At 48.5% G+C, this 26,046-nt stretch overlaps 1 protein-coding gene across 1 annotated transcript; it reads right to left on the reverse strand.

Annotated features, from left to right (window-relative positions):
• Positions 1-7,240: 7,240 nt before the first annotated feature.
• On the reverse strand, positions 7,241-22,262 carry LOC144172738 (monocarboxylate transporter 12-like). The gene is made up of 5 exons (XM_077701353.1): positions 21,835-22,262; positions 18,069-18,212; positions 12,387-13,538; positions 10,734-10,859; positions 7,241-9,854 (listed from the first exon to the last, which is right to left on the reverse strand). The coding sequence occupies exons 1-5, from the start codon at positions 22,148-22,150 to the stop codon at positions 9,595-9,597; spliced, it is 1,998 nt and encodes a 665-aa protein (XP_077557479.1). The 5' UTR covers positions 22,151-22,262; the 3' UTR covers positions 7,241-9,594.
• Between the last annotated feature and the right edge of the window lie 3,784 nt (positions 22,263-26,046).

Raw genomic sequence — 26,046 nt, forward strand, 5'->3', positions numbered from 1 at the left:
TGTGAAGGCGAAAGCCTAGGGATTATCGAAGACTTATTTGCTCTTTCTTCTCTTTAGGGTGCGCTACAATTTCCCCTTAAGACGGCTTCGTTGCCGTCTTCGCGAACAGTCCGCCATGCTAAACCCCGTTCCAATTCGAACGAAGCAGTCGACGAAGACTGCTCCGAGGAGACGACATCAGTCTGCAGAGGTGCAGGCTACCTTCCTGTCTGAGCTAATAAGTGACGCCAGCGCCACCTTCTTGCGTATTAATGTTGAAACAAAAGCGCTTGTTCTTTTAACGAAACATTTAGTGTAATTTACTAGCGGTTAAGATGATTTTGTTTAATTTTTAAATTACGTAATATTTGTAATAATAATGGTAATATTATTTACAAAACCTGCGGCTTGCGTGTCTCAACATGTCTGCAACGAGGTTGTCGTCTGCGTTGGTGTTGCGTTCGGAAGCGCTGCGCGTTCATATTCTTATTCCTTTAGACGTCTATAGTTAGCCTGCTTCGTAAGTTGTCTACCAAGCTGTCGGTGAATTGGAACGCAGCCTTAGTTTCTTCGTCTTTGGACGCGAAATCACTCAGAGAGGCAGACTGACCGCTATTCATACGGCAGCCTGGCTCCCCACAGTCAGAGCACTCCTCCGTGTGCCCTTGTTATCCGCACGTGCCGCCGAGGGCACCTATGACGGCACACGGATCAGGCTAATGCTTATTCCATTCTTCCCGGATGCCGGGATCGCACTGTAGTTAGAGCAGGGGCCGGACACTTCGGTTAGTTTCGGTATTGGAAATAAAGTGTCGCCATGACGGTGGTAGCCAAGCGTACATTCAGATGACATTCAGCAACTTTTGCGTATGTGGCCTTATTTCTCCAACACACGCAGCAATAAAGTAAAGTGATGCTATAATGTTAAGAAATAAAATACGTTCTTGGCTATTTCCTTTTTTTTTTTTTTTGAAACCCTATTTATTTATTCAGTCGCTTCAATCGTTGCGCGACGGATGGCGCTTTCGTTCTCATCTCTTCAGCTGCCATCCTGTTCGTCTGCTCCTTCCGCTTTCGCAGTGTGCACGTGCAGAAGTTTTGTGGTATGCCACTTGTAGGTGAAACTTTTGGTGTCTGCGAGTGCGAACGGGCTCAAAATGTCAGAGAAACTGAGAAAAGGACGCAAGGCGTGCTGCGCTGCTGCGTGGTGAGACAACTCGGGGAGTATTAGAATAGTTCGCTGTGCTTATAGCACAGCGAAAATTTTCCGCTTCCGATCGAACGGCAAGTAAGCACACATTTCATTCAGTCTAAGTTATGAAGAATCAAGCGCTATCCTTATCAAAAAAGCCGCAGGGCGAACCGAAAAATCTTCGCCTATTGCTTTACAGTGAATTTCTTTTTGTTTGGTACAACGCATTTTTCAGTAATGTTGTAAGCATGCGAAGCCACTTGTCGACAGTTTCTCATGAGCCGATTGATGCCAGGGGACGCGCACGCGGAAATTTCGCTTCGGTATCGGTTTGGTGAGCGGTTGCTTTTCTTTCTTTTTTTTTCACGAGAGGAAACATTGCAAATTATGTTTGCCGAATGTGCTTAAATGATTCTTTGACGAACCAATTTCCTTTTGAACGTTTTAACGACCAGTTTGTTATAGTGACATTACCACCTTTTAATGTTTATTAACACGAAAGAAACTCCCAAAATCATTTACGTAGCAGCTGGCCACTTGCATTCCGTGTTACGAGAAGTTCGAGTTACCTGCGCTACGGCCGAGTTGGGCTTCGCTCTTCAACCTGTGCTAAGACACATTTTTTGTACCTTTTTTGCACTCTCATGGCCTTTACGTGATGTTTATTGATATTTATGGTGATATTTCTTGCACATTCTAGCTGTGACGTATGGCTTAATTACCCAATAATATTCGCCTATAGAATGTTTTCTGAGCTAGCAAGTTTACAAGAATAACAAAAAGAAACGGTTGTTAATGGTGTGCGAAATGTGCTGGTCATCTCGCTTCATAATCATTTTATTATTCATGAACATGTGCTATTATGAAAAATTGTTTCTGTATAATTGTATTTTGTACAGAGAATGAACGTGGTGACCTCTGCAGCACTTTTGTGTATACGATGAATTGTACGAACATGTCTGTTATGTTTGTGAAACCGACACAGAATGCTAACATTTGTACTTACTCTATGCTATTTGTAGCTCTATGCTATTGTGGCATGTATTGAATTTCTTCGTTTGTGATACGATGCGCTGCTGATAAATTCAGTGAATAAACAACAGTTCCCGCCAGCTGCTTTTTCTTGCCCAAACTATATTGTCACGCTTCAGGACGTGCCGGCTCACGCGTATTGAACTGAGAAACATCTCCAAACAAATAGTACGTGCACGTGCTGAGAGCCCACGCAAATTAGCAACTGAAAGCTGCCAAAAACAACATGTACAGCAGCAACACAATCTGAACAGGAAAATGCAAGCATTGTTGGCTCCCGCTTGCGGCACACAAAGGCAGTCGTGCTCGTTGATGCCATAGCAGACGATAAGCGGCACGGCGTTTCCTCCTCGCGCATCAACGAAAGCGTTGCCATAGCAGTTTCAATGATTCTTTTGTTGTTGTTTTTTTTGTTTGACGGTTTGGCCTACCAAGCACCAGGGGACAAATTGGCGCTAGTGACGCAATTCTAGCTTACCCTGGGGGGTACACCAGCTGACTTAGCCGTTTTTAGAGCACTTGACTGCTGCTGTAGAGATCCGGGCTCAAATTCGACGCCCCTCTCCCCCACACGAAACAAATTTGTTTTCTATTTGCAACGGCCGCCATTTTGGCAACCTTCGTGTTGTTGCCGAGTACGACGAGTACGGTCACTTTTCGCGTTTGATGAGACGCCTAAGGTTTTCGCCTTAATAACGTTAAGTAGGCTACCTCTGTCAGTGAAATATATACAGCCAAGACGTACTGCCAGCGATGGCCTCCTGCGAGGCGCAAGCTTGGCGCACTAGTGAGCGCCGGCCTTGAAGGAAAACTTAGGGCAGCTCAAATGGCAACGGAAATACAGATGATACGAGATAAAAGTGAACGCCTACAGCCGTCTTTTTTCCTCAACTGTACAACATGTTACTTCGAGCAGGTCAACAATTAATTAAATGTGGCCTCAATACGATGCAACAACAAACATTTGTATGGCTATTTGCTCGGCTCGGAAACTATTGGAGTTCAGAACCACCTACCGACGTCTGTCGTCTCCTGAGACCGTACTATTGGCTTAGGCAACCTTACGAATGAACGTGGATTTTATCTTGATGACCCTTTTAAGTAACACAAGCGTAGTTGTCCTCTGCAACTCAAATCGGCTTGGCCGACAATCCAATACCGGCAAAGGAGTATTCGATAGCGTTTTATAGAACTCAGGAATTTCGGTCTGCCAAGAAGTGCAATGAATGAATGAATGAATGAATGAATGAATGAATGAATGAATGAATGAATGAATGAATGCATCAATCAATCAATCAATCAATCAATCAATCAATCAATCAATCAATCAATCAATCAATCAATCAATCAATCAATCAATCAATCAATCAATCAATCAATCAATTAGAACGCAAGCACAAAGAGGGCCGACCACATGAAACCTTTTCATGTATGAATAATGTGCGCGTACTCTGAAGCCTAGCAAATTGCGTTACACACAAATGTTACCGCAGACCGACGTGTTTAGGGAAGCGGGAATGTACACTGATCACGCACTATTTCTCGCGGTTGGCACAGCAAGTTACTATGTCAATTTTCAGTTGATCTAGGTCCTGTGCACTGACTCAACAGCTAGGGCGTGTGCAGACTGATAAGTAACTACAATTTGGAATAAAATGAAGAACCGTCCCCACGCTTTTATCCAGGCGCGCACGCCTTCGCGAGGGTCGAGCGTGTCGTCGTCTCGTGGGCGGCGAAGGTCAAGGGAAGCGATGCGTCTTGCATCGAATCTCGCCGGGTTGGCGCGGGCGGGCGTCATTCGCCCGACTTTTGATGAGGATGCGCGGACAAGTGACGGTGTCCATACGGAGTCAACACTGGCGCGGCGTCCTTTTCTTCAGTGGCCGCTCCCCTGCATGAACGCTCGGCTGCACGCGGCAGAGGAGATGGCCTTTCTCGCGCAGCGAACATCGTCCGTCCTTGAGAAGAGCGCCGGAAGGGATTTGTTGGCGCAGCATTATTAACGGTATAGTCTGCTGTACGAGAGAGGTTCAAACGCCGCGTGGAAGGAAGGCGAAACACGCGCGCGATGGGATTCGGACTTCCAAGTGGGTTTACTTGGTTTACTTGACGCCTCGTGGTTTGCCGCCTTGACTCCTTCGTTTAAGGGGGCGGGAGTACGGGAAGGAAACAAAAAGTAAATTGAAATAAACGGTGGAGTTCAGCATCGTAGAATTAACATTATATTACATTACCGTAATTTTATAGCGGGACAACTCATAGTGCTGAATCCTGATGGTGCAGGGGGAAGCAGGCAAGGATTTGCAAGGTTGTCCGTATTCTCTTGTCGATCCAGTGGCCCTGGCCGAGCTGAAGGCGAATATAGTAGTCCTGTGTGGCTCTTCCCGCAAATGAAACTAAGGTGTCTGCGCAAGGGAAGGTGAAGTGTGTGACAGTTAAATTGACATATTAATATTCCATACGGTTGAGTACTTGGAGTAGAGATAACAAGAGATAAGCACCAAACGCGACGGATACGAGAGTTAGACCTAAAATTTCGGTACTTGCCTTTCGCTGAACAACGTAGCACCCACTTCAGTGACGAGAGCGCTTTCGGAGTTCCTCGAGCTTAGCAGTAGTGTATGTACTCATGCCGTGTGTGGCCAAAAAAACCAATAACGGTGGTGTTAAAAAAAAAAAAAAAACGTATACCGCCGTTTCTTTTGTCAAGTTCGTTTTATTAAAACATATAATCTCAGCCTATGTACAAAAGTTTTCACACACATTCAACGTGTAGATGCCGTCCAGGCGACAGATGCGGGCCAGCTGCGTTATTGCAAGACGCTGACCAACAACTACAACAAAAAGAAATGATGTGACGTGAAGAAAATTACCTGACCGTAGTAATGAATGCGGTAGGGTACAAGCCGATGAAGTCAATGGCCGACACAAAAAAGACAGAACAAAATATATGACACGAAGCGTATAAAAAAACAGACAGCCTTATTTTAAGTGTTTTTTTGGTCCGAAAGGAATGTCTCTGTGCTTTGAATGAGAAGCCATGATGAATAATGGTTGCTTATGAAGATCTCCACCAAATGATGATGTAGCTACCTGCTCAAGCTATAGGTGAAGTCACGGCCTAGCTTGTACAGCATAATCCTGGAAATTTTCGCAACCATCCGACAAAGAACGTGAGGAATAATGACGTATTCATCCCGCACAACACCCCTTCACTTCATGAAATGCATGCTTGGTTATGCGGATAACATTTGCAATCAGCAACGCGGCGACCCCCCAAACGCTCCGTACAAGAGCGTTATTAAAAGAGCATAAATACGCCCGGACATGCACAAAAACGCAAATAATGTGCGCATATTTCTTTCCCCACGCTGTGATGCCCGATCACGTGTGAACCGTGACGATATGTGATGGACGAATGAAAGCCAAAATGTCGCCCAATAAGCCGCGAAGACAAGATGCATCCTTGTTTTATTCGAAGGAACTGGCCGTTGAGAGATAGCTCGTCTTACCGCCCCCCCTAAGGTCGCCAGTGGCCATTCAACATTGCCGGGCGATAACAGCCCTGTCCGCAGCTCGTTCGAAGTGTGCAACACAGGCGCTGAATCGCATGTTAGAGAAGACAACTGAAACTGTGTATCTCGATGGCTGCTTCACAAACATCAAATGATCCGTAAGACGACGCTTGATGGTGCAGGCGGCTGTCGTAAAAACAACGTGGAAAGCTCGCTCTAATTCTGCGTAATACTTTAAAACACGTCGAGTTTCTCCACTAGAAATTAAGGAGGAGGAACGGAAAGTCATGTCATGGCGTGTAAAAAGCAAACCTCTTCAGAGAAAGTGACTTGGATCATGAACTGCCGCTCCTGGTGGGGCCAAAATTTTAAGCAGCGTGCAAAATTGGGCGAGTTGGTAATTTCGTCATGAATACTGCAACGCAACAAAAAGCAAGGACTAAAGTTAAGGCCCAAAGGACGCACGCTGTGGTCGTGCTACGTGCCTTCACTTTAGTCGTTTTTTGTTGCGCTGTAGTATTCATGACTAAATTTTCGCACGGAAACAAGCCTGGGCAGCACAAGGCGGCCGACGCACGCAGTTTTCGTTTAATAAACGGTTCCAAAACTATACTCGGACAGTCAGCCGGACTTGTTTTTTGTGTGTTTTTTTTTGTGTCTTTTTCTTTGACAGCATTGGCAGCGCTGACAGTGGAAGCCTTAATCTTCCTTTAACTTTCACACGTTTCGGCTTCTCCGTAAAGCTTATTGCAACAGGGTATCCCCTGATGTTGACTTTACAGGCAAAAAAAGGGCTCTGAAAGTTTCCCGTTTTACAAGCACCATACAAAAAATAACCAAAGCTTCGTTTGTAAAAAGGGCAAGTCTCTCAATCTGCTTGTGGCGAAAGTTCACACCATGTGCTTTCATTTCGGACCATTAAAATATTTTCCTTTCATATATCACGCACCCATGTGCATAGTATATATCTACCTAATCAGTTGTATCTAAACGATATACGTATAAATCGCCCTTCAATTACTTTGAATTGATCACAGCACCGCTCTGTACACTCCATAAATGTAGCTTGGGAATGTGCAATAAAGCGTGGACAATGCAGCCTCCTCAGTGTTTTGCTTCATGTAGTGCAAAGGGGGGGGGGGGGGGGGGGGGGCTAACATGCCAATGCAGCTGCTTGAACAAAGCCATGTATTTGGTATTATGCCAAAATTCCTGTTACGTTTACTAATCATACAGTAAACCCTGGTTACAACATTTGCTAAAAAGCACTGGTGCCGATTTTCAATCAAGAATTTGAAGTCGAATCTGGGGCGGTATTCTCGTAACTGTCCCTTTTGAAAACGCCCCTTTTGCATCCCTTTCACCGTGACGTACTTCCGGTTAAGCAGTGGACGTTGGCAGCATGAAGGAAGGTTGGCAGTAGGTTTGCCGCGCTTGTGTTGCGTCACTTCCGGTTGTTTGCTTTTAGCCAATCAGGGCTCGCCGGAGGGACACTTTTGAAAGGGACGCAAAAGGGACCAAACTCGAGAATACCGCCCCTGGAGCGGTAGTCTCGTAACTGTCCCTTTTGAAAACGTCCCTTTTGAGTCCCTTTCATCGTGACGTACTTCCGGTTAAGCAATGGGCGTTGGCAGTAAGTTTGTTGCGCTTGCGTTACGTCACGTCCGGTTGTTTGCTTTTAGCCAATCAGGGCTCGCCAAAAGGGACACTTTTGAAAGGGACGCAAAAGGGACAAAACTCGAGAATACCGCCCCTGGTGTCTTTTTTTTTTTTAACTCAGTCTTGAATTTTTAACAGCACAGCTGTGTAAGCCTAGCGTTATCCGTCCGTCGCGCCAAAAAACCTCGCGGAGCGATGACGTCCCCTCGCGTTACCTAGCAACCCCTGGCGCAGCTGTGCATAGCTTCGCGCTCGCTTCGCTAGCCCAGGTATGGCTCTGCCGAGCCTCACCGGCGCCCGTCAAGCCATGACGTCACTGCGCAACACATGGTATAAAGGCTCGTGTACAGCGGCGTCGTCCAGGCTTGCGCGTGGGACGAAGGGAGAGGGGCCGCCAGCTCTGTTGTTTCTCCTGCCTTGCAGCAGTAGTGCAAGCTGCGCCAATTTTTTTACGTGTTCCCATTTCGATTATTATAGCGGCTCAATTACTTAGTAAGTCAAGTGAAGCATATATCCTAAACACGGCGTATGGCAAAATGAATTCGTTGTTCCTAAAGCAGCGACGTGTTATTGCCATTGCCTGCATCTGTGCGTAAGCGCCGTAGGTATGCACAAAATTGTTCAGACGTGAATGACGTTCCTCGCGGCCATTAACATGTTAAATTGAAGCGTTGTAATTTTGGCCTGGGTACATCTTTACAAGTAAAAAAAGAACATACTATTGCGGTGTGATGTCACCGTGTGACGGTCGATGTGAGCCACACTTAGCGTTTAAAGGAGCCATGAAGAGAAAATACAACTTCGTTTAATTTGAAAGAACTAGGACTCAGTATCTCACTCAGCTCCATTGCAGCCCCAAAAGATGTTTTTTAACGAAAAAAAAGCAAGAAGTATTTACTAACTTTCAAATTTTGCGCCACAGTGACGTGTATGAGCGAGAATGACGTCATACGGGCCAACAATAAAACATAATTTTCAGTTCGTTAACTGCACGTTAGCATTCAAGTGATGCGGTAAAATGGAAGTAGAGGCCCATTACAGACGTCCAGTCATGTGTCGTCGCGACAGGTCAGTTAGGGGGGCGCCAATTGCACAAACAAGGTTCCGTGACGTCATAGAAAAGTTGCGGGAAATTGGCTAGGGGGTCGCCACGGCTTCAAACGTTTTCGTTAATATCTCCGTTATTTTTTCGAAGATTGCGATGATATTGGTATCATTGTTATCGGGACTAAGCAGTCTTTCTAATAAACCCAAATTGTATTTTCTCTTCATGGCTCCTTTAAATTAGAATGACATAATTTATAAATGCCTATCCATGTGTGCAAACTAACCCCGTCCAACTATATTAATTAATTCGTCGGACTTAACGCAGTTGAACTTTACGGAGGCTCTGTCAGCGCCAGCATTAAATACGCGTTGAATTATATCGAACGAAAGGCTGAGCAATGAATGCGTCATGCGATTACTGATAGAAGGCCGTTTTCGTTGCCCAAGCACCTCGAAGCGCTTTCGGCTTCCTTGCTCCTTACTGAAATTTCGAATTAGCCAACCGGGATATGTTGTGACAATGCGGCAACGACCTCTTTCTCAGATTTCTGGAAGAATACAACCGTATCTGTGTACAAGAGACCGCACGCGTAGTCTATGAATGCGCGCGCACTGTCCGCGTTAATGAACTGTCCCGGCGGTACATTTCCTTCCAAGCATCCTCGGAGTCTCACACAAGATGGCGTTGACAGCGACCACAGGGCGCACACCACAGAAACACCTCTCCACAGAGTGGCACCAGCCGTAATTATGCCAAGTCAATTCCACCGGCACGGATTCCTCCTGGCACTGCTATAGTGGTTCGACGATGATGTCCGGATTTATCAGGCATCTCGCCCCAGACCACCCAGGGCTAAGGTTGAACGGTCCTACGCCTGTTGCGATTGCACTCGGGAAGCTTTTGACACCGGGTTCGAAACGTCCTCAGCGCTATACGCGATCATGGCGTGTCTTTCACAACATTGCCTCGACGTCAAGGGCCTCCGGACGGCGACTGGCACTGTCTGGAAACTCGGAGACCTGTAGGACGCCGCCTTGGCCCCGGTGTTGCCGCCGCCGGATCTGTACGCCCCACGATTGGCGGAGGGGCGGGGCGGGATCGAGTGAGTATGCGCGGAGTGGTGGGCCTGGTTCCGGTCTTTGGATTTCCTCCCGTTTGTCGAAGGGCCCCTAGGTGGCGGTCAGCACAGCTTCGCACTGGTCGTCGCTCGCGGTCGCTTCGGGCTGGTTAAGCCCGGCCTCTTCGCCCTCGTTGTCGCAGCTGGTCACGGTGGTCGTGATGATGGTGGGCACGGGTGCCGGTTCGTTGCGCCGCTTCTCCCAGCGCGATATCCAGGGAAGCGGGAAGCACATGAGGCCCGATAGCGTGATCACTGCGCCGGCGATGTAGAAGGAAGCGTCGTACGTGCCCGTGAGATCGAAGAAGATACCTGCGTGGATGGAAGTGGGGTTAATCAGGTTAATCAAGCAAGGAAGCCTTCAGCTATTGAGGCATACGCTGCCCTAGATGGGCCCTGACCCCACAAGCGGCGCTATTTGGTTTAGGCCACCCATGAAAAGCTACCTGCAGAGGGAAAATTATGCACGATTTCAGCGAATTTCTGCGCCGTGTTGCGGTCTAGAACTTGCGCGTAAGGTATCCCTCGTTTTAGAGTTTGCGCACCTAAACGCTGCCTGAGTGGAAGGAATGGTACGAAGGTGTTCGTCTTAATCTGCCCTATCATATGCCGGAAGCGTCTTGTGGGCACTTGCTGTGGGCGCGCACTTGCTGCACTATGTGTCACAAGTTACGACCACAAGATCAGTGCGATCCGACGAGACGGTACACCAACACGCAAAAATATTATTCGGTATGGATGGTATACACGCACCATCCAACGTGCAAGCCACCTGCACATCTTGAGATGGCAACAACGGGACCTTTCTGGAATGCTTCAGCGCAACAGTTATGCTGACAGGCCTGTCAGTGAATGGTTTCGAACTCCGCCTGTTGCATAACAAATAGACACCCTATCACGAGTCAACGAAGCTCTAACAGGAAGATATGAACACGAATGCGCTAATTTAGGAAGTTCGTGGCACGACATTCGAAGGTCTCATATTTTGCTTGTAACATGAAATTGTGTAATCGCACGTCCCAACACGTAGCACCTGACGCACAACCGGAAATGTTGTCCGGTTTGTGACTTTCGGTCGGCGTTTAGTTCATCCTCACGTCACCAGAGCCCACGACTTCCATCGATGCACGTGTCTCATCGGTAAGTTAGTTACGTTCGAAGAGCTTCCCTGAACAGCAGACGTGCACTCACCGGCTACAGGCGAGCCGATGACGGAAGCCACTCCTTGGAATAGCAGCAGCAGTCCAAATGCATTTGTGAGCTTCTCTACGCCGAACATCTCGACGGCGATAATGGACCGGAGAGCTGCGAAGCAGGCTGAAAGAAAACACCGGGTAACGAGGTTATAGCGGCGAACGAGAGAAGCAAGAAAGAAAAGAGCACAAAACATCAAGCTCCCTTCGCGCACTGTCGTTACAGTATTCTAGAATTTAGACGTATCTCACATCAAAAGCAGGAAAAATCAGGGCGTTAACCACCCATTCTTATACCCGCCTCCCCCCAGCTACACTAGGGTCCGAATGTCATTTGAAACAAATGTCATTTGACTCAAATGGGGTGCTTCGAATGCCATTCAGAATCCGCCGTGCTACACCACAATTTCGATGGCATTTGAAAGCTTTCACCATTGCTCGCCGTGCTGTAATGGCGCTGTTGTCGCTCCATTCCATTTACGTACAATAAAACAACAATCAAATTTAAGAGTAGTCTAAGGCAGTAAAATGATATCAGACTAGAAGAGACACCAGTTTTGACTCTAATGTGGCGGCTGTATTGCGTAGTTTTATTATTTTTTTGCAACTTACCCACTGGTTTTTAGAGTATGAAAATTAAGCATGTTGATTTCATATTTTAAGTAAATGAACAGTCAACCAAGTTGCACAAACAAAAATATTTTGTTTGTTCTACGTACGGACGTATTATATTTTTTATTGCCGATCGAAGACCCTGCGTGCGAGTGTGCTAGAAATGGCATTTGAAACCCCAAATGTCTCTCTCGGTGCTCATTTGGATCGAATGTCATTTGAGCCGAATGGCATTTCAAAACCTAGTATAGCAGCACAACTTGGCATTTGAGTCAAATGACATTTGGTTCAAATGGCACTCGGACGCTAGTGTAGCAGGGGTATTACACGGACTTTAGATGGCTGGTTACTGGGCTTTAGACGTGAGAGGGGCCAGAAAGTTTTATATTGTTCATAAGTCTACAGTTTGCGCCCTGAGCATGACCAGTTTTTTGTATACAGGTTGTTTTCCTGCCTAATAACCTCTTCAATAGTCAGCGTCTGTGGCATGCTCCTAGCGTGTGTCCTTGTGTATATTAGCGCTGTTCCACAATGCAGTAATACCAACTAGCTCCGCTTTGCTCACTACTTTGCAAGCCAGACGCTAGAACCGCATTTAGGCCCAATGTCGTTGATCAGACAGCTTTCTCTCTACGACTAGAGCTTTTTGCAACTCAGTGACTTTGGGGCTGTTCGTGGCCTATTTTACTGAGACACAAAACTGTACTATGTTAAGCAACTAGCTGCTTGCTTTAATTCCAGAACTGCGACTTCTGTTCCTCAATACGTCAGCTCTCAGCTGAGTGTCTATGTTTGAGATGGACTACTTCAGTCGCTGAGCTGTCCGAAAGCTGCGTAGCCTGCATGATCATCTTAGGTCGAAAACACGCTTAAAAACAGCGTTTTAATACCCAAAACGACAGCCTCAACTCTGCTGCGCCTTTGCAAGCTCCAGAAGCGGAAATGACGTCATCGGTGTGAGTTTTATGGCTTGGTTATATCGAGGGAATATGGAAGAATACGAGGCCCGGGCGTAACGTTATACTATCAACCGGCTCACCTATGGAGAAGCCGAAGACAGCGCTGTAGACGAGCAGCATGGTGTAGGTCTCGAAAAAGGGACACAGGGCGGTGGCAAGTCCGCCCACGGTCAGGGCCACGTTGTTGATGCAGAGCGCGTTCACCTGCGGCCGGTCGGACACCCAGCCGGAGAACACGCGGCCCACAGTGTTCGTGATGCCGATGGCCGAGAGAATGAAGGCGGCCTTGTCGGGCGAGATGCCGGACATGATGGCCTTGTCCACGATGTACATGAAGGGAACGAAGAACCCCGCCAGGGTCATGAACCCGGACACGGCGAGCATCATGAAGGTCGGGCTGGTCAGCAGCGAGACGTCGAGCATCTGCGTGAACGTGTCCGTCAGCTCTGGGGAGAGGCAGCCCCACTTCTTCTGCGGGCCAGGCTTGGGCAGGTTGGCGATGCTCTGGTGGTACGAGTTGATGTCCCTCTGCGAGCGGTACTCCGGGATGCGCAGCAGACTGGCGCTGAAGAGGATGTCCTGCCGGTAGAAGGGCCTCATCTCGGGCGCCGTCATGCGGCGTGGCCTAGGGCTGCCGCTCCTCGGAAAAGACATCCTCCGCAAAACGGGGGCGACGGGCTTGTAGTCGACGCGCAGCTGGTTGTTGTTGTGGCAACAGTTGAACTGCTGCTCCGTCTTCACGGCCTCGGAGTACGGCGGAGGTGGGCTGTTGTTGCTGCCGCTTGTCGAGCTGGAAGCACTGCGCTCCTCGCTGTTCAAGATCACGTCGTGGACGATACGGGGCGGCGGACAGCTGCGCTTACGGCGTTGTCCCGCGATAAGCGTCTCGTCGATGCCGTCCTCTTCCGAGTCCCACTTGGTCATGGCGTCGCGCGCCTCCTTGATCCGCAGCAGCAGCGGCTTGAGGGGCACTGGCTCGGGCTTCGGCTCCGGCTCCTCAATGGGCCGGAACAGGGCGCCCACCACGCAGCAGTTGAGGCTCATGCCCGCCAAGATCAGCATGGAGCCTCGCCAGCCGAACTCGGCGACCAGCAGCTGGCAGCAGGGCGCCAACAGGAAGCCTCCGATTCCGGACCCGCAGACGGCGATGCCGGTGGCGAAGGCCCGCTTTTTCTCGAAGTAGAAGCTGATGTTGACCGCCGCGGGCAAGAAGATGAGGCCGAAGCCGATTCCTGCGAAGACAGATGTGAAAGGATTATTCATTAAAAACGTGCATCAGGGAGTAGCGACTAGTGGTTACAGCGCTGCCGTAAAAACAGAAAGTGACTCAATCAGTGGTCCGGGCATTCAACACACTGCAAAACAAGTCTTTGTGGTGGGAACAACCTACTACGAAAACTAATTGACAGAAAGTCCACAAGGAGTGCACGTAAGGAGCACCTCAATACGGCTCTATACATATATGCTCAAGGTCTTGTCCCTTACCGCAATGAAACGTGTGGACCAGCGTGACAGAAATGATTCTTCACCTAGAGCTGTTAACTCGTGCGCCAAACCGGTTCTCACGGGTTAGATAACTGAAAATTAGAAACCGTTTACAGCGCGGCGCCCTGGACGCGGCCGTATTGGCGGGTGTGACGTCATACGGCATGGGCGGCCTTTTAGAACGCCTCACCATGGCCTTCGCTGCTGCCCGCGCGCATTGGCGAGTGCCGGCGCGGGCTGGATGGGCGAATTTCACAATTTTCTGAGTGTTGCTGTGAATAGGTCTTGTTGTCCAGCTAAGTAGGGTGTTCCAACGCTCAGAGATTATTTAGTAACAAAAAATATCACATAAACGTTGTTTTAGCGCTGTTTTGATTGGGGTTCGTCGCCTAGTTTCCTGTTTACGCGTTTCGTCCAGCCGACAGCCTTGCTGCAAGGTCGAACCACTTCTTTCTCCTTTAGTGCGTGCTCACGTTCAGCCCCCGCTGCCCACCCGCTTCGTCTTAGTCTTCTTCTATCCTTGTTAGAGCACGCGGTATTTCTTGCCATGCCCTTAGTCACGGTAAACTCAACACAAATAATTAAAGCTGTCCGAGGGATTATGTTGTTTCCAATTTTACGTACTACCTTGAAGTAACAAAATAAAAAGCTAGGGCAGTAACACCGTGAAACAAAACTCAGTTCTGCATGTATTAATAACGTTATGAAGCTTGCTTTGAAAACTTTCCTTTCCGGCCTGCGCTAAAATGGTTGGCTGTGGAGGCACTATTTTATGAATACGAAGAGTTCTAAAACAAAGTAACCCTGCATGGGTGAGTAAGTTGTATAATACTTCTTTGCTGATCGTTCATGTTTCGACGTGCGATGAAAAAGCGGCAGCTTATTACAGCTGACGTGGCCTGCATGCTTTGTATACCTGTTCCGCCTTATTAGCTGTTGCTTGTTCGGTATGTGCTAATTTGCGGCTATGGAAACACACATGTTGAAAGGGCCACATGGAGCATACAGTGGATGTAAGAAATCGCATACGCGTGGCTGTTAACGCTAGGCGCGATTGCGCGCAAATGGCGAAATAATACTTGTGCGTACAATCAAGCTTCTAAATCGCTCAAATCGGGTGATCAAGCTTCGTTACACATACAAATATTGCCCGATCTGGTACATAAGGCTGCGGATCTGAGCATTTTTTTATTATGCATTACATAATAGGTCTGGTAGCATATATATATATGCAACATGGTAATTTTTGGATATGTCCTTAGTTTTTATTGTTACTGGTGAATTCGTGCATTAATTTTCGTCATATTTGCTGCAGCAAGATCTACTTATTTGTGAAGAAATGGCTTGGCTGCGATAACCATGTATGTCACCGATTGAAAGGATTCGAAGAGTTGAAGCGACGAACTTCTATTTTGTGCAGCCTCAGTTGTGGCTGCGCTGACAATGAACTGGTGGAGTGACCTACCTAAACAACTTGCGCAGCGAACTGTATCGCTCAAGATTTCAGCTACTGGTGTCCTCGAAAGAGCTCTTCGAAATGTACGTGATGCTCGTTCAGGGCGCAGCCACAGTTGTAATTGATAACGTTTTTTTTCTGCTTTTCCGCACTTCGTCTGATCTACCTGCCTTAATGAGCGCGGCACAGAAGCCTATTCAGGAAACCTGAACTATTAGGAGCGAAGAAGAAGAAAAAAGAACGGAAAGGCCGGGAGGTCAACCAGGTGTAGAGCCCGGTTTGCTACCCTGCACTGGGGGAATGGGGTTCAGGGAATAAAAAGGGGGAGGGGGAGAAGAGGAAGAGATAGGAGTGGGAAAGCGCGCACTCTAGTCCCGTTTCGGGCACTATAGTCTTTCAAGCAAGTTCGTTTCACTCAGGCAACGTAAAAGGGCTTTCGTCGCCTTCTGCGAGGTCGATGGTGAAGACCGATGACTTAAAATAGTTTCCACCGTAAATGGTCGATTGTCCAATCGGCTCAGCGCGGTGGCAAGCACGCTCCTCTCCGACGAGTATTCGGGGCAGCGACACAGCACATGTTCTATAGTCTCTTCCGCCCCGCAGGCGTCACAGTGTGCGCTGCTGGCCATCCCGATGAGGAAGGAGTAGGCTTTCGTGAAGGTCACTCCCAACCACAGTCTACAAAGTAAAGTTGACTGGGGTCGAGACAGCCCATACGGAATACGGCGCCGAAGAAGGGGATCCTGAATATACAGTCGGGGATTCGAAAAGTCCGGTGTATTCCATTGCTGCATGGTAATCTTGCGTGCAAGGGAGCGAAGCGCCCTGGCGGCATCGGTTCTTGAAAGCGGAAGTAGAATGGTGCGGTCGCTCTCATGGCCTGTACGGGCAGCTTCATCCGCCAGCACGTTACCGATGACTCCGCAGTGACCTAGAAGCCACTGGAAAATTACGTCTTGGCCGGCTGTGATGGCTTGATGGAATTTTTCTCTTATCTCTGTCACCAGTTGGTGTAGGGGGCCGTAGCGCAGGGCTGCGCGTAAGCTCTGTAAGGCAGCCTTGGAATCTGAAAAGATCGCCCAATTTTGAGGAGTAGCTCCGATGATATGGTCAAGAGCCTCACGAATGGCTGCAAGTTCTGTAGCTGTCGAGCTCGCGGTATGGCCAATACGGAATCGAATTGTTGCAAAATCTGCTGGCACAAACACTGCACCTGCCGAACTGGATGACGTTACGGAGCCATCTGTGTACACATGTTTCCGGTCGTTGTACCGTTCATGCAGTAACAGCAGCGTAAGCTGTTGAAGGGCCAATGATGACAAGTGGGCTTTTTTTCGAATTCCCGGAACACTGAGACGAATCTCAGGTTGTGCCAGGCACCACAACGGGGAGGTCGGTGTTGCCGCAGGGGCGTACCTTGAAGGGATTTCAGCCCTGTGCGCTGTGATAATGGCTGAAAAAGTAGATCGTGGTCTACTTTGAGGAAGCTGCGCCAGATGGTGAGAAGGCAGCCTCGTGAGGAGCCTGATGTACAGGCGTAGTGTTTCAGTAGCCACGTACGTTGCTATTGGGTGTTCCTGTGCGATGCAAATGGTGCCCACTGTTGATGCACAACGCGGCAAACCAAGACACGTGCGCAGAGCCTGCGCTTGGACGCTCTGTATTACCCGCAGGTTAGTGGTACAAGTGTGGGAAATTGCTGGCAAGCTGTAACGCAAGGCGCCTAAAAAAAGTGCGGAGTACAGTTGCAGCATTCCTCTTACCGATGTTCCCCACGTCTTTCCAGCAAGAAATCTGAATATCTGGGCAATGGTGGTAAGTTTCTTCTTAAGGAAAGAAACATGTGCGCTCCAGGAAATGTTCCTGTCGATGATTACACCAAGAAATTTGTGATGCCTGGAGTAGGGAACCAACCTCCGAATGACTGAATCACGCTTGGTGGTGCCTCGCCGCAGATGATTCCGTACATTGGAGCGCTTCCGCGAACGTTCTGCTCCATTTCGCGACGACCAAAATGAACTCCGACTGCGTCCACAACATGAAATTGTGACTTTTTTCTTTGCCTAATCTATTACGCTAACGGCGCACTACGAGCGGACAATGGAAGTCTACGGTGAAACCGAAACTGGAAAAGAATAGTAGTGGCGATTACGGCACTGGCGCCATCTGGCTAAGGCGGGCCTAACTGCTCGCTGTAAACGGTCTATAGAGAAGGCGCCCTTTATATTACCAGATATCGCTGCAGAAATCCGCTACCGTGACGCAATGTTGTTTCCACTGTTCGCCTACTCATCTTGGTTGCAACTGCAAAAGCGTTGAAATTTATCAGTGATTTGACTAACTATATAAGGTCGGCTGAAACCATATAAAAATATTAATGTATGGTTTCAGTTTAAAAAATTAAAGAACAATGCTTGTGAAAAAACAAAAACTCACGTTTTATTTGAGTTCCCAGCTATAAAACTTGGACTCATCGCGAAGGGAATCGCGTCAAGATAAAATGAAAGCGCGGAGTCTGCCTACTTGTGGGATGTCAGTAAACCCTCAGACTCTCAGAGCGGTAAGAGTTCTGGCATCGACGGTGTTGCACAAGCACTGTAGAACCGGCGATGCGGTGTGGTCCGCATAGGCGGCGAAGCGAGCTAGTCTTAGACTGCAGTCCTAAATACTCGATGCCCGTGCAGTCAAGCTGGGACAAGTGGCATAACGGCCTTCGCTTTAATAACAAAAAATGCAAAAATTCGAAACAAACCCTCACATTGCCAGTGTATATGCAACGGCCCTGCAATAAGGAAGCCAGAAACACAGTAGCAGCTCTCACCGCTAAGAAGTCCGATGGTGATGTAGAGTTGTACAATGCTCTGTGCGAAGACTGCGCCGCAGAAGCCAGCGGCCGCCAGTAAGCTCCCGCTGATTGTCACCGCACGGCAGCCGAAGGCGTTCGCCAGGCCAGCCGCAGCCGGTCCTGTTGACGAGCAAAAATATGACCAATTTCATGCAATTACAACAACAGAAAGCAAGGGGAAATCAGCCGAGACACAAAATTAGCCCCTGCCAGCAAAGTGGTCGTGAAGGGAAAGGCTAAGTTTTGTCCGCATATTAGGCAACCTAAGGATCTGATAAGCAATGCTGCACGCATGCACTTGGCATACCATGTGAAGGACATTTTTTTTTTGTGGGGACAAGTAGCTTTCTTTTATTTACCAAAAATGTGTGTTTGGTTGCTGAGCTAAAAGCTGCAATAGCAGCTTGACGAGGTCCAGCAAGCCGTTACATTGCATTAACGACAACGACAACATCAAAGCTCGACGCGGTTTCGTGACATAACATAACATAATATACATACATCCAATATGCGGAAATTGTAAACAACACAACCATAAATCTGATTAAATCGTCTTTCAGTTCAATGACCGGTTACATAAATTGGTAGACGGGATTTGCTTTGGGGTGTAAATTATGCAAAATCAATCCCAAACAGCAGAACATTACAGACAAGGAATAAAAACCAAGCAGCACAAACATCTACAACTTGCAGAGAAAAAAGAAAACAAAAAAGGTCTACAACTTCACAAGGTCACAAAATATTTTCGCAGTTCCCAAAAATTAAAGTTTGCCGTGTGCTAATATCTGTTTAGAAGGGACGGGAGATTGTGTTGTAGCGATTGTAATTCAGGTAGTACTACAAATGCAGACTCAAGTTCCTTTCTCCCTCACATCGGAACGCTCAGCACATCGCACTTGCTGCGTTGGTTACAGGTGCCGCTGGGATCACATCGCTTGGATGCCCATGTGACCCTATGAGCTTCCAACCGCTCGCACGGTCAACATTTCCGTTGATGGGGATAGTTAATTGGGCAAGCTGATTCCTTCATAACTGATATAGCACCTATTTCGTCTGACTTCGTTTCTTGTGCTTCCATTGTTTCTCTCTGTCTCTCTCTTCCTTTGTTTTTTTTTTTTTTTTGTGCACTAGCCAATATGTAATAATTATATCTGACCTCGTAGTAACATTCATGTGTTGGTAGGTAGCGAAATATTCCGTTGTGCAGTAACATCCGGATAGTTTCTGTCACCCGCTCAAGTTCCGTTTCAGAAAGAGTTAACGCATCCCTTTAACCCACGTTTCGATTCGACGCGTGGGGTACAAAGCGGAAGCTACTTGAGAAGTGAAGCATCGCCGGGAAATGGTGATCCGCCCGCCTTTATCGCTCGCCCGGGAGAGAAATGCCACGTTTGACGCCAGTCGGAGAGTCACATGCGGGAAAGTCTGGCCACAAATTCTGCAGGAGTGGACCCATCCCGAAGGGTCCACAAGATACAGGAAGATGGCCCCCGGCTCTCTTCTCTTATACATTAAAAAAACAGTCCCCCCCCCCCCCCCCAACCTCCAACTCCCTTTCCCCGTCTGCCCCTCCGGCAATGACTAAGGTTAAGTCACGGAGTGTAATTAACAAGAATAAATACATATCGCAACAGCAAATATGTATGCCTGACCGCTGTCTTTAACCTTACCAGAGTTTGATTCGTAGAGACCACGTTCAAGGGGTACTGCGGCGATGCGTTCTTCTCACCATTCTCAAACATTTACAGTGTAATTCCATCCTTATTGGAGCCAATCAGGCGTGCCTCTTTCCGAGCGACAATGCATCTGGCCGCAGTAGTCAAGCTCCAACATTTTTTGCACGTGCTCCACGGCGCAGTACGCCAAGTATATCCTATAAATGGCCTCAAGGATGGCAACTACGCAGGTCACTTTTCACCCGAACGTGATGACCAACCTGACATGTTAGGTAATTAAGATAGGCCTTGATCAACAAATCTGCGTTGATGCGGCGCAATCGGACCCCGTAACAAGATACTACAATTAAAAAGAATCCTTTTTTTTTTCATTCCAGTCCTACTCGCATTGCGAGAGGATCAACGCGGGGGAGATGATAAGATGATAGGAGACGACACTTCAGCGGGCTTACGTTACGCCAAGTCGCAGATACACGGGTGGAGGAAATGTAAGAATCCGGAATCCGGCCCCTATCGGTGTAAACGTCACGAGGGCAAGAAATGCAGGCTAATCAAAGAACGAGCCCTCCTCCGAGAACGATTTATGCGTGCTCGGATCCTTGTTGGCACAGGCGTTGCCGGCTCCTCAAACCCCTAATAGAATCGTCCTTGCGCGCGCAAGTGGGAGCACAGCCGGCGATCTCTCGAGGAGTGGGGCGATAATCTCCAGCAGCCCAGCCTCGCGCCCAGCTGAAACGTCACGAGCTGACGCCCCTTGACGAGAGTTGCGTGCGCCGGTTATCGAGACAAACCTCATCTCGCTATCATCGTCACGCGTTCACTGACACGCGGTTGCTGGCCTGCGTCTCGGCCGGCTCTCGCGCTGTTTGCGGAAAAACGACGCCGAGTCGGTGCATAGGGTGCAATCCCGGCTAGTTGTCAATGGGGGGAAGATCCTTGAGCCAAGCGACGTCATCCTATTCTATAGTTTTACCACGTTGCACAAAGGAGGTGTTGCCTGTACCCGCTCTGAAGCCAAGCGATCGCTGCACTCATGTATATGCCGCCTGGGTGCTTCTGATGAGAGTTCTCTCTCTCTCTCTCTCTCTCTCTCTCTCTCTCTCTCTCTCTCTCTCTCTCTCTCTCTCTCTCTCTCTCTCTCTCTCTCTCTCTCTCTCTCTCTCTCTCTCTCTCTCTCTCTCTCTCTCTCTCTCTCTCTCTCTCTCAGGAAATCTCCCGGGTCGATTTAAAGGCACTCCGCAACACTTCCGATAAACGCTTTCACTCTTTCCTTCACGATGTGCAGTGGCAAAAGCCGTAACTACAGAGACGTTATTGGGGAGCAAAAAAAGAAAAGAAAGGAAAATAACAGGCGAAGGCAGTGACATATATTACGGAGACAGCAAAAAACGTTCACCTCCTTTGAAAAAATAACACAGTGAATTAGACTTCTGATGGAAGCTTCCAATCTCATGGGTTTTCGCGCATTTTGTGGAAGACGAAATGGACGTTGCAGACAGAAAGTGAATAATGAAGGAAGCGAGGGAGGAAGGAAAGTACGAGCCCATAAACAGGCAGGTGAAGCGTTAAGGGAGCGAACATTTAAAATTAAAAAAAAAGAGTCACATGACGATTACTATACTTCCGTTGCCAAATTTGTGCGCATTGCGAACTGCAGTCTTCTCGGTCGCGGCGCATATCTGCTGCGTCTCAGGAAGTAATCGCGTGATCAGCGAACGCATGGCGGCGCGCGCTACTCTGCCGTTACTCCCCGGCGCTTCGCTGCCGCCGAGCATGTTGTTGCAAATCGTGTTTGAACCTCCCGCGCAAATGTCACGTGGTTCATCTGGAGCGTATGGCGAAAGTGTGAGGGGGAGGCAGTGAGACATACTAAGCCTTGATGATGAAGCCATGGAGAGATGGCGCTTTAGCAGCGCGTGCTGCCCTCCCCTCACCAGACGCTGCTCCTATTCTTTCCCTGGGGTGCTTCGTTCGGTTACCGCGGACACCGCCGCCGCCGCCGCGAAACGCTGGCGCCAAAGCGCTGCGCGCTAAAGGAACAAAGCTTCAAAGCTGATAACACGTACCGGCGAGCAGGTAGCAACCCGTCTGTATGGAGGCCACCCAGGCCGTAGCGCCCTTGGACTCGTTGAACGTGGCGGCAAACTCGCGCAGGAAGATGCCGAACGAGAAGATGATGCCGTCGACGATGACGAAGCAGATGAAGGACGCGAACACGATGACCCAGCCGTAGCCGCCGTCCGGAGGGCTGGGCAGCTCCACGGCCTCGCCCTGTTCGTCGGCCAGCGACGAGTTGCTCCTCCCGTCATCATCCTCTTCTTCTTCCTCCGTCTGCAGAGGCTCCTCTTTCCGCAAGGACTCGTTCGACTTTCCGCTGCTCATGGCTGCAGAGGCTCCTTCACGCCGCTGGCTGTGCTGGATCTGCTGCTGCCCCCCCGAAGCCTGGCTGGCCCGGGTTCACGCCACCACGGTACTCACACTGCGATCGGAAGAGAACACACGCATCAAACACGCGCATGGGCTGCGAGGACCTCAGGTACACAGCATCAATTCATGAACGCGTGCCATGTTTCTGAGCACACAGACGGCCTGTAATTCCGTTCAGCAAAGTGTAGACGCACGTGGGTTATGACTTCGGCCCGTCAAGTTCTTGGCTCAAGCGACATGCGGGAAGAGTTTCCGTCTGCAGTTTGAGCTCTAAAGTAGTAAGACAGAAATTTGTGGCTACATTCCTGCCTACGCAGTCATGTAAAGTTGCATCGTTCGCGCGACACGCTCAACGTATAGTGCTCAACAACGCGAACCACCTGTCAAGATGTTGACGTTCAAACATCGTCTCCCGTCCGCTTTTATGAGAGATCATCACGAGGGAAGGTGGCCGGCCCAACTATTGCCGACGCAAGCAATTCGAGAAGGGAGTAGAACGGTTAACTCAAGTGTTGAAGTCACTTGCTGAGCTTCAGGACGCGCGATCATCAGAGAGGTCCGCACGGTACGAAAATATCTGAGTTATAAAACAGCGCGGGAAACGAGAGTACAGACAGGGCACAAAGACAGGGCGCTGTCTGTGTGCCCTGTCTGTGTGTCCTTTCTGTAGTCTCGTTTCCCGTGCAGTCTTATAACGTAATCGTGTGCCAATTGGCCAGCCTTCAATCCGCGAAAATATTCTCTCCAGTTTTGTGTACAAGCATCGAATTTAAACCATTATTATATGGTCGTATGCGTCCACTACTCCAGTGTTACGAGGCGTTGCGCTCTCGCCTCTAAAGTATATTGGAGAGGTTTAGACCCGCCTTGCGGCATCTTTGCTACGTCAAGCTATGCCAAAACTGTAACACTGATAATTCTGTAACAACAAGGCCGTTTGGAGTCATCGGTTGAAGGCCGGTATGCTTCGTATCTTGTGGAGGATTCGCTTATCTTGGGTTTGATAAGGAAGAACAAAGAGGCGCCCGACAGAACACCAAACAGTATACGAGCCCCACACGCCACGGGAGACGCAACATATTAATAATAAGGAATAGTTAGCATGCGTCTTCGCGTTGCGTGCGCAATTAGGCCCACAATAGTTCGCGGTTCTTTACAGCAAGGCACACAGGGTAATGTCAGTAGAGCAAACAACGAAGAAAAGAGACCATCTCCTAAAGGCAAGCGCAAACACTGTCAAAAGTCGACATTGTGAAGGAAAGTTTGACATCCACCTAAATGCAGCCATACGGCTACAGAGGAAAGCTATACAGCTTTCTCAGAAACTTCGCAGTGAAGAAAATTTAGGTAGATGTCAAACTTTCTTTCACAGAAACTTACTCCACCTTGGGGATTTCCCCTAAATCTGGTTGAAAAGTCGATATTGTAGTGTTGACGCTGGTGAAACGTAGAAATTGTGTTCAGGAGCTCAGTTCACTCCGGGGTTGCCTCGCACCGCCGCGCAAATGTATATACACCAAAAGCTATTTGTTGCGTGCTGACCGGAGCGATTTTTGTTGTGTGCGCAGCGATCGCCCTGTATCAGTCCACCAGTATTCCGTCTTAGGTCACACCAGAAGACGAAAAGTTGGATTTTCGGTTGATCCTCCGATAAGCACCCGCCCTCATCCTTCCTCCTGAATTTCGCATCCCACACCTGGAAGACGATAGTGTATACCGGTTGCCGAGCCCTCGGCACGCTTCTGATACCTGAGGGTGCATCTGTGACGGTTCCTGCCACAACATCCAAGCATGGAATGGTGGGCTTAAGAACCTTTCATTGGCACCAAAAAAGCAGTATAATGCCGGACTAGTAGAAAGACACGCAGCTTGAAAACCGCGGTGGCTGTTTTTCCGATAAAGGCAAAAATCGAAAACGCCCGTGTGTCGAGATTTCGGCGCACGTTAAATGTCCCCTGAAGGTGGTCAAAAATAATCCGGAGTTCTCCACTACAGCTCGCCCCATAGCTCAGATGAAGCTTGGTGCGTTAAACCAGAGGATTTGAATTGTCGATTTCCTAAAATGTCAGATTCCCGTGCTTTCCTCTCTTGCGCGGGAACACTCATATTAGTCCCTAAAAACCACAAACTACATCTGTTCTAGTTGGCTAAATCTCGATAATATCGCGATAGGTCCACTGTTTCGTATTCACTTTTCGGTGCAGAATAAATTTGACCTACTTTCTATGACTGCATATAGTGTGGATCCAAAAAAAAGAGTGATTAGACGGGGTGGGGTGTCAATGGCCAAGCTGTCACTGATGCAGACAAAGTTTTCAGGTATCTTTAATTACCGATGTTATCATGCGTGGAAAATGAGGCTTCCCAGCGTTAGTCGCAGAACGTTCAAAACGTATTTAATTTTTTTGGGCCTTGGCGCCTAAGCTGCACCTGAGCTATACAAAACGGGCCGTAATGGAGAAAGAAAAAAAATCATTTTGGCGCCTGTGTCCAAAGCACTGCTTGGCTTCTTGGCAAGGGGACAGGGACTTGTCTAGTCCTGGTCCCCACCGGGCAGCCGTGATCGTATACTGGTTAGTACCTGGCGTTGTGGCTGCAATATCCCAGGCAGTCACAGCTACGTCGTGACTGCCTGGGTTTCTTTAACACGATGCGCCGAAATCTATACGCATGGCCGTTTTCATTTTTCACATTAAGGCGTTGCGCTGCTGAGCACGAGGACGCGGGTTCTATTCCCGGCCGCGGCGGTCGCTTTTCTGATGGAGGCTAAAAGGAAAAACGCCCGTGTGTACAAGATTTCGGCGTACGTTACAGATCCCCAGGTGGTCAAACTTAATCCGGAGCCCTCCACTACGGCGCGCCTCATCGCCTCCATTGCGTTGGCGCGTTAAATCAATCAATCAATCAATCAATCAATCAATCAATCAATCAATCAATCAATCAATCAATCAATCAATCAATCAATCAATCAATCAATCAATCAATCAATCAATCAATCAATCAATCAATCATTTTTTCACATTGAATTGCAGCACATTTGGCGTGCCTGAAATAAAAGAAAAATTTATTGATCAATTGATTTATTTAGTCATTGATTGATTGATTGATTGATTGATTGATTGATTGATTGATTGATTTGAGGATGCAAAACAGAAACAAAACATAAAATAAGTTGGTGCCCTTCCATTGTGTGATGAATGATCTGCGAAGCTGGACGCGGTAGACGGAGTGCACGAAACAAACCACATCCGTTTGTAATTTGCGATCGAGCATACTTTTTGACCATTTAGCTGAATAAAACTTGGAACTACTCGAGCTTCATTCTAGCGAACAAACATGGGCCTGTCTGTTTCCCTCTCTCCCTCCCGCTTCGTAGGCATGTTTCTGTCCGCGTAAGATCCCTACGACAAGCGAATCCGCTCGACCAGGGAAGACACCAGACAGGTCGCATTCGGCTGTTTGAAGTCCACGTGTGAGCCTCCCGCCAGCACAACGAACATGTCATCAGTGAGGCACGAAACCTATAGCTTCGCGTGCACGCCCCCCTTTCCTTCGTCCACTCTCCGCACGTGGAGGCATAAACCGGCAAACACTGACGTGCTTAAACGCATGCCTGTCACCCTGGAGACTTGCAAATTCGTAAAACCCGCAAACCGGAAGGGGGGGGGGGGGGGAGGGGCAGCATACATCAATTGTTTTAAGTTTAAATGGATTAACGTTCTGTGACAAGCGTACTAATATTTTCACGACCATAACTGAAGACCGTCAGTCTTGAAGAGTAATGAGCAACGACTCCACCAGGCAGGAGGAGCAAATTCTGACGTGTACGATTTCAAAAACGCATTTGTAAT

This window comes from Haemaphysalis longicornis, unplaced genomic scaffold (genome assembly GCF_048455015.1).
Source record: "Haemaphysalis longicornis isolate Haplotype H1 unplaced genomic scaffold, Haemaphysalis longicornis Haplotype H1 scaffold_256, whole genome shotgun sequence".
NCBI lineage: Eukaryota > Metazoa > Arthropoda > Arachnida > Ixodida > Ixodidae > Haemaphysalis > Haemaphysalis longicornis.